Below are 11,982 nucleotides of genomic sequence, written 5' to 3'. Positions count from 1 at the left end.
GATAAATATGTCAATCAAAATAAAGACATAATTCATACATGCTTTTCTGATTTCCAAAAAGCTTTTGATTCAGTCTGGCCTGAGGGATTACTGTTTAAACTAACAGAGAGTGGTATAGGGGGGAAGTCTTTTAATGTAATTAAATCAATATATGAAAATAACATGTTGGCTGTCAGAATTGGAGATGAACACACCGACTTCTTCCCACAGGGTAGAGGGGTGAAGCACGGCTGCAACCTCAGCCCACCCTCTTCAATACTGATATTAATGAACTGACATTGTTATTAGAACAATCAGCAGCACCTGGTCTCAGTCTTCAAGACTCAGGAATCAAGTGTGTGTTTTATGCAGATGACCTGGTCATACTGTTTCCTTCTAAAGAAGGTCATCAGCAGAGCCTGGACCTTCTCCATTAGTACTGTCACACCTGGACCCGACAGTCAACATGAAGAAGACAAATTATCACCTTCCAAAAAAGATCAAGGTTACAGAGAAATGACCCAACATTTAAATAGGTGGGACCCACATAGAACAAACAGATACCTAAACTTACCGAGGTTTACAAATGTTTCCACAGGAAACGTCTGCTCTGCTGTGAAGGAACTCAAAGAGACGGCTTTCTATGCCATCAAGCATTCACTTCAAATTAAAACATGGCTCAAAATATTTAAATCAGTTATAGAATCGACTGCATTGTATGGCAGTGAGAAATGGGGCCCCTTACTACAAAATGACTGAAACCCTGCATGCAGAGTTCTGCAAAAGTATTATCCAAGTACAAAGAAAACCCCCAAACTCTGCATGCAGGTCTGAATGAGGTCAATGTCCTTTACTTCTAGTATTCAGAAAAGATTCTGGAGCCATATTAAGAAGAGCGACGCTGCCTGTTACTGTTATAAAGCTCCTGCCTGCCAAGAGTTGAACATAGAGAGGAATCCCTTCAGCCAACTGGTGCTGAAGCTGGCTGACCTTTCACCTTCTGACATCACAAACCCCAGCCGACCTCAGAGCAGTTACACTCTCAATCAGACCTAATTATAACTAAAGAAAGAGACATCACTGATTGGAATGATATTACACGCTCACCACCTAAACAGACAGCACATTGTGGCAGACTACCGAACCACAGGAACTGCTGAGAACCTGAGAAACACCAACAGTGTTCAGACTGAGTGACCATAGTGCTGCAACAGAGAAGGACCGACACAGGCAGACCTGCCCAGAGACGACAGGCTGTGCTGTCAGTGTGACGACACAATTACACTTTCTAACACGATATAAAGACTGAGACAGATATGAGGGAGGAATTCTGAAGTCTGACAGAAAGGAAGAACTGAGCCGTCGTTCTGGGGGAAAGTGTTGGCTGCTAAATACGACACTTCCTGCCATAACAACAGAGACATCCAGTAAGATATCGACATACAGACAGATAGACATTTATTAATATAGTTGTACTCAACACGTTCTACTTACTGCCACCATCTCCTTTTTATTTATGGATTAATGGCTGTCTTGTTTTATCCCCACTGTTAACATATTTTATTTTATGTTAAAGGACCAGTGTGTAGGATTTAGTAGTATGTAGCAGTGAAGGTGCCCCCCCCCCCCCCCCCTCATTCTGAGTGTGTGGGAGAACCTGCGATGGCTCAAGAACCATTGTTTGGTTTGTCCATTCTGGGCTACTGTAGAAACATGGCGGCTCCGTGGAAGAGGACCTTTGTTAAGATGTTTGTTAATTTTATTCCTAAACATTGTCTTTCATAATCATAATTGTGCTTTGGCAGCACATGTCAGACGTCATGCCAATGACGCCTGTTGAATTGAACTGAATCAAACTGAAAAGTCTCTTTCAGTAGAACATGACATCACTGTGACATCATCAGGCCACAGATGACATCATACAGCTTTCACGGTAGTAAACTCGCGTTCATGTGTGAATCAGTGTAATGCTCCTTTAAAGTCCTCCCAGCACATAGTGTCAGTGAACGTACCACGGGCGAGCTGGCAGAGCGGCAGGAAGCCGTCGATGATGTCACAAAGGAAGTTGAACTCTCCCAGCAGGTCGGAGCAGTCGGCTCGAGCCTCGGCGAATACCGCCCGGCACTTCCTGTACGGAGAGCCCAATTTGGCGTTGCACACGTCTCCGATGTCCACCAGGAAGTGCAGGACGTTCCTAAGAGTGCGAGCTGGACAGAGGTCAGAGGTCAGAGGTCAGAGGTAAATACACTGTGCAGGAGGATTTACTGTATACTTGCCTAAATGTATCCACACAAACAATTCAGTGTTGGTAAGTAAACTGCGGCCAATCATGTTTCAGACTTTAAGGTTTGTTCCCAGACTTCAGTCTTTCAGGTGCAGCCGTCTCCCGGGCAACAGCAGTGCCTCCATAAAACAGCAGAGCAAAGCTGCCTGAAGACAAACTGCACATAAGATATGAAAGGTTCTCACCAACATGGCGGACGCTGTCAGTCAGAGCATGGATGAGGTTGTGAACTCTTCCTGCCACTAAGACGGCGTTACTGCTGATCTCTATGATTCTGTCCAACACCGCTGCAACAGGAACAGCGACAGAAGCTTCAGACACTGAAACACGTAAACTTGCTGTTGCTGGTTGGTCACATTTTTAAATGTAGACTGAAACTAAACATGAAGACAAAAACAAACACAAAAATGCAATAATTTCAGCAGTAACAGCAGTATTTTTTGAAGTATCAAGTATTTGCAGTATTTGCAGTATTTGCAGTTGTGTCCTCTGAAGTGGGCGGGTCTTACAGAAGAGGGGCGTGGCTGCTCGCTGCAGCAGCTCCTGCGTCTGATTGGCTGCCAGCTCGGCTCCACACAGCAGGCTTGCAGCAGCTCGTTCTGTGTTTTCCAGCGTGTTGCTGAGTGGAGCGGCGAGCAGCAATGACACGCTGAGGAATAGCAGGAAGCTCCTCCCCTGAGCTGGAACACACACACACACACACTGATTGGCTGATCAGGGCTCCGCATCTATGTGTACGGTAGCCCCGCCCCCCACTGTGTGTAGCTGTGCCTCTATGTGTAGCCCCGCCTCCCACTGTGTGTAGCTGTGCCTCTATGTGTAGCCCCGCCTCCCACTGTATGTAGCTGTGCCTCTATGTGTAGCCCCGCCTCCCACTGTATGTAGCTGTGCCTCTATGTGTAGCCCCGCCTCCCACTGTGTGTAGCTGTGCCTCTATGTGTAGCCCCGCCTCCCACTGTGTGTAAACTAAACGCGTCCTGACGTCATGCTACAGTCTCCACCTGGAGGAAGGGATCTGTGTGAAACCTGACAGGTGACTCACCTGAGCACAGCGAGGGCAGCATGACCATGATGTCGGCCCGGATGTCAGCAGACAGCCCCATCCCGAATGCCGCCATGAAGGCGACAGCCAGTGTGCTGTACACGCACAGCCATAGCGGCTGCTTCTGCAAGAAGAGCATCATGACGCCATACAGAGATGCCAACAGCAGCCCGCAGACAAACGCCACCAGGCTCCGCCCTGCCTCCATCAGGTGACCTCTGACCTTCCCCCTTCCGCTGAGACGACGGTGTCCTGCTGATCTGTGGAGGGAAATACCACTGTGTTAACATGTGGGGACTGCCAGCAAGATGGTGGACAGGGCACGTTCACATTCGTTTGGTCCCAAACTTTGACCCAAATCTCAGAATTCAACTTTCTACAATTCACTGACATCGTTGTAATTCTACGAAGAACAAAGAAGTCCAATAAAGACAACATCAGTTAGCAACAATAATGATTTCCCTGCGCTCAGGATAGCTTACGCTAACATGGAAAACAAGTTAGCATTCCACAACTATGCTACAAGTGCTGCAGCTGTGGCTGTGGCTGGTTGCTATGGCAACTTCGAAGTCAAGCATAGCTAGCACTAGTGGCTCGAGCACAAGAGGCAGCAGAGACTGAGTTGATGTTTTAGCTGCCATCAGAGATCTGGATAACAAGGGGGAAGATTTTGGGAAATGTTTGCCAGCATGGTAGGACAACATGTGGATCTGGATTCAGTTGGAATCAAATGCAAGTCCAGTGTGGAAGCGCTGGAACAAGAACATTCAGACCTTAAAAAAAGAAAATGCTGCACTAAAAGAAAGAGTGCTCAAAGTAGAAGTGTAACAACGCCGTTGGAACTGGAGACTCTCAGGTCTCAAGGAACAAGAAGAAAACCTCACAATGGAATGAAAAGATTGTAGATGTTGTCGATGGAGGACGGAGTCGCCAGGTAATCATGCAGTTTGCAGTATAGAAAACAACCAAAGACTCACCTGTGTGTAAGGAACAAGGTCTTCACTTTGTGCAGGATTTAAGAAGGAGGATTGGCGGGCAAGAGAACAACTGTGGCTGAAAATCAAGCCAGCTAGATGGCTGGGTAAGGCACATCGCAGTAACTGATGGATGTGTAGTAAAAACTTAGAGTTTTCAAAGTCTGATGGAAAATCATTTCAGTATTCAGTTGGTAAACAAATGTTACTTTATGACATTCACTATTGCTCTGCCATTGCTACCAGTTCACTCATTGGCAATAAAAAAACATTAATACATGTAAATTGCTTCACAATTCTACATATAAAACCTTTATATTCGTTTATTCTCTAAAATCAATGGTGGAAAATTGCTAAGGATAATAATGCATTGTTTGGAGCTCTGTTTGTTGATATTCTGATGTACTTTAAGTTGTTGCATATTTTCAGAATACTAGCTAAGGTTAAACTTATCTGAATAAGATGTTGGCTTTTTATTTGGCATTGAATAAGATGTCAGTGCTCTGAGGCTGAGTGCCCTCATCTGACAGCCTGTTACAGGATCATCAGTACCTCCAAACACCTAGTTTACACAGACATTCTGTTGCTATCCGGCTGTCAGGCATTCCTGACTTAATAGGCCTAAAACATGTTGATACAACGGCAGCTGGTGATTATAGAAGCCAGGCTGAATATTGGTTCCCTCAGCAGGCTTAGTGTGTAGATTTTGGGGATCCATTGGATACCTCGGTCAGAGGTAGAGGACAGCCGCCTGCCAGGTGTCAGTTAGAACAGGCAGAAACCATTACAGTTCTCAAACTGTCTCATTTCACAGACAGGTACTGCTGGAAACTCATGTTCACGCATAACTTCACCCCACATCAAACACGTGTTATGTGATGGAAAATCTCTCTCTACTACTCTACAGCATCTCTGGTCAATAACACATCTAACTAATGATCTGTGATACTGGCTATGTTCTGAAAATACTCAGTGCTCAGCTTGATAAAGTGATCAAAGCGATCGCTGTTTCAGAGTCCAAAACACAGATAAACAGTCATGTGATAGATTTAATGGTCATGATTTTCTGGCTGAGAATAATTCAAATGTAATCACCTGAACAATATATTGAACCAATACGATCAAATAGAAACTCCATCATCCAACTGTTTTCAGGGACAGACATTAAGAGATGGAGAACTAACTAACTCTAACCCTGATCCTGTAAGCCACAAGACAATCCATCCATCCAATGAACCGCTGAGACTGAGACTCACAATAACTGCAGCTTTTGTGAGACTGAAACTGAAACTACTGATTGTCTGTTTGTCCAGTGTTAGGGTTAGGGTTAGGGTTAGGGTTTGTGAGGATTTGCAGGTCTGGCCAGGGTTAGGGTTTGGGTTTGGGTTAGGGTTAGGGTTAGGGTTTGTGAGGATTTGCAGGTCTGGCCAGGGTTAGGGTTAGGGTTAGGGTTTGTGAGGATTTGCAGGTCTGGCCAGGGCTAGGGTTAGGGTTTGGGTTTGGGTTAGGGTTAGGGTTAGGGTTTGTGAGGATTTGCAGGTCTGGCCAGGGTTAGGGTTAGGGTTAGGGTTTGTGAGGATTTGCAGGTCTGGCCAGGGTTAGGGTTAGGGTTAGGGTTAGGGTTAGGGTTAGGGTTTGTGAGGATTTGCAGGTCTGGCCAGGGTTAGGGTTTGGGTTTGGGTTAGGGTTAGGGTTAGGGTTTGTGAGGATATGCAGGTCTGGCCAGGGTTAGGGTTAGGGTTAGGGTTAGGGTTAGGGTTTGTGAGGATTTGCAGGTCTGGCTAGGGTTAGGGTTAGGGTTAGGGTTAGGGTTAGGGTTAGGGTTTGTGAGGATTTGCAGGTCTGGCCAGGGCTAGGGTTAGGGTTTGGGTTTGGGTTAGGGTTAGGGTTAGGGTTAGGGTTAGGGTTAGGGTTTGTGAGGATATGCAGGTCTGGCTGCTCCTCTCAGCAGAGAAAACACTGTTTGGTATTAACATGAAGGACATTAAAGGAAGGCTGACTTATTGCAGGTCGCTCAACACTTCTGAGAAGTGTTGCTCAACAGAAATTAAAGAGTCGCACAATGTTTTCAATTTATGCTTTGGGGAAAGGATTCAGTCGTCTCTATGGTAACCAGGCGCTTTCCTCCAGCTGGCTAGTTTAGTTAGATTATATCATCCCGACCCGGACCAATTAAATAAGCACGCTACAAGTTATCCAGAGTTATAGACAAAAGTATCAATCAGGAAGTTCACTGAAAACTACAATCTCCATGGCGATGTTAGTAACACTACCCAATCACATTGCACGACAAAATATGACGATGTCAGTGACATTCTCGTGCTTCACTCTTTTTCTGTGGAAAATATGTAATTTCTGTCGAGACACTTATCAAAAGCATTGAGCGACCTGCCATAAATCAGCCTTAAGAGTGACAACCTGATACTGCAAGCAAAGCTTTCATCCACGAATCCAAATGGACGAAATTAAACCCTTTTTTCAGTTTTTAGAAAGGACCTCATGGACAATCATCTTACTACTTAAAAGGATAGTTCATATTTTGTGAAGCAGGGTTGCATGAGGTAGTTATCCATAATCAGTGTATTACCTGCAGTAGATTTGGATCAGCACCCCCCCAGTTTAGAGAAGCAGGCAGGAGTACCAGCATGGAAGCAAAGTGCTGCTGCAACATAAATCAGTGCTCAGCATGCGAAGGAATACAGAAGTTCTACGGTTGAGAAAATGTAGTGCCAAAGGAAAAGGCTGATGAGATAAAGCGCTGAAAATATTATATAGCGGCACTCAAACTGATGTTGATTTTTTTAGGTGCTGGTTTCCCATTCACAGTACTCCTACCTGCTTGTCCAAACTGGGAGCGTGCCGCCACCCATCTCCAGCAGGTAACACACTGACTATGGACACCTACCTCATACAATCCCACCTCAAAACATACAAACTATCCCTTTAGAGACAAATGAAAGGAAAACATGCAAAGTCTTTCCTCAGAGCTTCTGAAGAACTGAAAATACATGATGACCTCTGGAGACTGGGTTAGGGTTAGAGACTATCAGACTGATCATTATTATTACAGTCATTTGTTTTTTAAATGTTTATTTATTTTATGTTTTCTATTATATATGTTATATTATTATTTTATATAATTTAAGTTATGTAATGTGCCTTGTATGTTAAGAGGTGTTTACTTTCGTTATGGTTTATATGCCTTGATGATCTTCAATTAAAAAAAACTGTTAGCATGTAACGCTACGTCTCTGCTAGCTGATCAGCTGTCTGTCACCTGTGTGTTACCTGGTCAGCGCTGTGACTCCGCCTCCTCCCAGCTGAACTCTGACCTCAGCTTTCATCAGGTGTTTTCTCCTTTCTTCACCTGTGTTTTCTGCCCGCTTCACTCAGGCTGATTTGTTTTCCTGTAACCATAGAAACCGAAATGTCACTGAAGCTTCTAGAAGCTCCAACTGACAAACAACATCATGTGACTTTACTGAGTTTACCAGACACACCTGACCCACCTGAAGCAGCAGAGCATGATGGGACGATCAGCTGCTCGCAGCAGTGAGTCATAGACAGGAAGCTTCTTCTTCTGCTGCTGTTTTTAAATCTCACTGATAGAACCTGGATAGCCGTTAGCATTTGTGTTGTTGTACAGAGTCACCTGTCTGTCTCTGTCTCACCTGTCCAGCTGTGGAGAGAATCAGTCTGACCGTCCTGCCTGCACTTGTCCATCGATTCTTCTTCAGCCAATCAGAAGAATTTCTGATAGCTCACCTGGTCCTCAGAGCGGTAACATATAGCATGTTGCTAACTAGCTGCTGAGCTGCTCTGTGGGGGGAAGTTTAATAATTAAATGTTGAATCATCCAATCAGAGGCCAGAAGCAGCTAAAAGCTGCTAACAGCTGCTTAATGTCTATATAAATAAACTTGCTGTTGTAATGGAAATTTATACCCTCACGATATACAGTATGTTATATTGTTATATGATTATGTGCATAGTTGTGTCTTATGTTATACTATGATACTTTTCCTTTGTTTTAATCCTTTAATGTACTGTTCTTTGTGCTGCCATTGGAAACCAGACATTACAGAAGAAGCTGTCATAAAACCACCAGCTAACTGCAGCAGGGTGAAGACAGTGGAGGAGCTGCTCAGGTTGGGACAACAGCTGGAGAAGGACAAACTGAGCCAAACACAATATGAACAGCAGAAAAAAACAACTAAACAAACAAAAAACCAAAGGAGAATCAACTCAAACACTCTGTCAACCATCACACCCCTCGACCTCAGCACAACCCATCACTGTACCAGCAGTGCACCAGATTTACATACCTGAGAGCTTTCCAGCACAGCTTCTCACATCATTCCATCTACATCCTCTTGCAGCCATCTGGGAAGATACAAAACCTACCGAAGGATGCAGAGCCTTGTTTACTGGCCAAAACTGAGCTGGGATGTCAAATATGTGACAAATTTCCACATCTGCCACATCTGTAAAGTCTGCCAACTTTACAAACCTGAAAGCCTCAAGACAGCAGGAAAACTACAACAAACAGTGTTACCATTAAATCCATCCCCAACAGGGAAACGTTGGGGATGGATTTAACGGGTTCCTTCTCCAGGAGCTCCAGCAGAAAAGTCTACTTACTTGTTTTAAGGTGGCTGCAGCTCCTTCCTTTAAGGAATGATGGGAAATACTGGACTACATCCTTTCCCACAGATGCTCCTGCAAATCAGCTGTCACACAAACTGACATCAGTCTACCACCCTCAGACTGATGGAGGAGGTGATGGAGGAGGTGATGGAGGAGGTGATGGAGGAGGTGAGGTGATGGAGGAGGTGATGGAGGAGGTGATGGAGGAAGTGATGGAGGAGGTGATGGAGGAGGTGAGGTGACGGAGGAGGTGATGGAGGAAGTGATGGAGGAGGTGACGGAGGAGGTGAGGGAGCAGGTGAAGTAATGGAGGAAGTGAGGTGGTGGAGGAGGTGATGGAGGAGGTGAGGTGATGGAGGAGGTGATGGAGGAGGTGAGGTGATGGAGGAGGTGATGGAGGAAGTGATGGAGGAGGTGATGGAGGAAGTGAGGTGACGGAGGAGGTGATGGAGGAAGTGATGGAGGAGGTGACGGAGGAGGTGAGGGAGCAGGTGAAGTGATGGAGGAAGTGAGGTGGTGGAGGAGGTGATGGAGGAGGTGAGGTGATGGAGGAGGTGATGGAGGAGGTGAGGTGATGGAGCAGGTGGTGGAGGAGGTGATGGAGGAGGTAATGGAGGAGGTGATGGAGGAGGTGATGGAGGAGGTAATGGAGGAGGTGATGGAGGAGGTGATGGAGGAGGTGATGGAGGAAGTGATGGATGAGGTGATGGAGGAGGTGATGGAGGAGGTGAGGTGATGGAGGAAGTGATGGAGGAGGTGATGGATGAGGTGAGGTGATGGAGGAGGTGATGGAGGAGGTAATGGATTAGGTGATGGAGGAGGTGATGGAGGAGGTGATGGAGGAGGTGGTGGAGGAAGTGAAGTGATGGAGGAGGTGAGGTGATGGAGGAGGTGATGGAGGAGGTGATGGAGGAGGTGATGGAGGAGGTGATGGAGGAAGTGAGGTGATGGAGGAAGTGAGGTGATGGAGGAGGTGATGGAGGAGGTGATGGAGGAAGTGAGGTGATGGAGGAAGTGAGGTGATGGAGGAGGTGATGGAGGAGGTGATGGAGGAAGTGAAGTGATGGAGGAGGTGAGGTGATGGAGGAGGTGATGGAGGAGGTGATGGAGGAGGTGATGGAGGAGGTGAGGTGATGGAGGAGGTGATGGAGGAGGTGATGTGATGGAGGAGGTGATGGAGGAGGTGATGGAGGAAGTGAGGTGATGGAGGAGGTGATGGAGGAAGTGATGGAGGAGGTGGTGGAGGAGGTGATGGAGCAGGTGAGGTGATGGAGGAGGTGATGGAGGAGGTGAGGTGATGGAGGAGGTGATGGATGAGGTGATGGAGGAGGTGAGGTGATGGAGGAGGTGATGGAGGAAGTGAGGTGATGGAGGAGGTGAGGTGATGGAGGAGGTGATGGAGGAAGTGATGGAGGAGGTGACGGAGGAGGTGAGGGAGCAGGTGAAGTGATGGAGGAAGTGAGGTGGTGGAGGAGGTGATGGAGGAGGTGAGGTGATGGAGGAGGTGATGGAGGAGGTGAGGTGATGGAGCAGGTGGTGGAGGAGGTGATGGAGGAGGTGATGGAGGAGGTGATGGAGGAAGTGAAGTGATGGAGGAGGTGAGGTGATGGAGGAGGTGATGGAGGAGGTGATGGAGGAGGTGATGGAGGAAGTGAAGTGATGGAGGAGGTGAGGTGATGGAGGAAGTGAAGTGATGGAGGAGGTGATGGATGAGGTGATGGAGGAGGTGATGGAGGAGGTAATGGAGGAGGTGATGGAGGAGGTGATGGAGGAAGTGAGGTGATGGAGGAAGTGATGGATGAGGTGATGGGTGAGGTGATGGAGGAGGTGATGGAGGAGGTGAGGTGATGGAGGAGGTGATGGAGGAGGTGATGGAGGAGGTGATGGAGGAGGTGATGGAGGAGGTGAGGTGATGGAGGAGGTGATGGAGGAGGTGATGTGATGGAGGAGGTGATGGAGGAGGTGATGGAGGAAGTGAGGTGATGGAGGAGGTGATGGAGGAAGTGATGGAGGAGGTGGTGGAGGAGGTGATGGAGCAGGTGAGGTGATGGAGGAGGTGATGGAGGAGGTGAGGTGATGGAGGAGGTGATGGATGAGGTGATGGAGGAGGTGAGGTGATGGAGGAGGTGATGGAGGAAGTGAGGTGATGGAGGAAGTGAGGTGATGGAGGAGGTGATGGAGGAGGTGATGGAGGAGGTGATGGAGTAAGTGATTGAGGAGGTGAGGTGATGGAGGAGGTGATGGAGGAAGTGAGGTGATGGAGGAAGTGAGGTGATGGAGGAGGTGATGGAGGAAGTGAGGTGATGGAGGAAGTGATGGAGGAGGTGAGGTGACAGAGGAGGTGATGGAGGAAGTGATGGAGGAGGTGACGGAGGAGGTGAGGGAGCAGGTGAAGTGATGGAGGAAGTGAGGTGGTGGAGGAGGTGATGGAGGAGGTGAGGTGATGGAGGAGGTGATGGAGGAGGTGAGGTGATGGAGCAGGTGGTGGAGGAGGTGATGGAGGAGGTAATGGAGCAGGTGATGGAGGAGGTGATGGAGGAGGTGGTGGAGGAGGTGATGGAGGAGGTGATGGAGGAGGTGAGGTGATGGAGGAGGTGATGGAGGAGGTGAGGTGATGGAGCAGGTGGTGGAGGAGGTGATGGAGGAGGTGATGGAGGAGGTGAGGTGATGGAGGAGTCGATGGAGGAGGTGATGGAGGAAGTGATGGAGGAGGTGACGGAGGAGGTGAGGGAGCAGGTGAAGTGATGGAGGAAGTGAGGTGGTGGAGGAGGTGATGGAGGAGGTGAGGTGATGGAGGAGGTGATGGAGGAGGTTAGGTGATGGAGCAGGTGGTGGAGGAGGTGATGGAGGAGGTAATGGAGCAGGTGATGGAGGAGGTGATGGAGGAGGTGGTGGAGGAGGTGATGGAGGAGGTGAGGTGATGGAGGAGGTGATGGAGGAGGTGAGGTGATGGAGGAGGTGATGGAGGAGGTGAGGTGATGGAGCAGGTGGTGGAGGAGGTGAGGTGATGGAGCAGGTGGTGGAGGAGGTGATGGAGGAGGTGATGGAGGAGGTGAG

The 11,982-nt window shown here is 47.7% G+C and overlaps 1 protein-coding gene across 3 annotated transcripts in view; it reads right to left on the bottom strand.

The window, feature by feature from the left end:
* The window catches only part of dcst2 (DC-STAMP domain containing 2), a 30,376-nt gene that overhangs the window by 16,033 nt on the left and 2,361 nt on the right, over positions 1-11,982 (bottom strand). The window contains exons 1-8 of one of the 3 annotated variants that reach the window (XM_042423087.1): positions 8,920-9,074; positions 8,604-8,678; positions 7,789-8,098; positions 7,568-7,686; positions 3,306-3,565; positions 2,773-2,943; positions 2,449-2,550; positions 1,992-2,186 (exon numbers count right to left, since the gene is read on the bottom strand). In XM_042423087.1, coding sequence (XP_042279021.1) covers positions 1,992-2,186; positions 2,449-2,550; positions 2,773-2,943; positions 3,306-3,565; positions 7,568-7,623 — 784 coding nt within the window. In that variant the 5' untranslated portion in view covers positions 7,624-7,686; positions 7,789-8,098; positions 8,604-8,678; positions 8,920-9,074. Of the gene's footprint in view, positions 1-1,991; positions 2,187-2,448; positions 2,551-2,772; positions 2,944-3,305; positions 3,566-7,567; positions 7,687-7,779; positions 8,679-8,919; positions 9,075-11,982 lie in introns of those variants that run through there. The other 2 variants (XM_042423088.1, XM_042423089.1) reach the window with 2 other exon arrangements.

The sequence above is a fragment of the Thunnus maccoyii genome, chromosome 10, assembly GCF_910596095.1.
Source record: "Thunnus maccoyii chromosome 10, fThuMac1.1, whole genome shotgun sequence".
Taxonomy (NCBI): domain Eukaryota; kingdom Metazoa; phylum Chordata; class Actinopteri; order Scombriformes; family Scombridae; genus Thunnus; species Thunnus maccoyii.
This window is presented reverse-complemented; position numbering and strand designations above follow the sequence as displayed.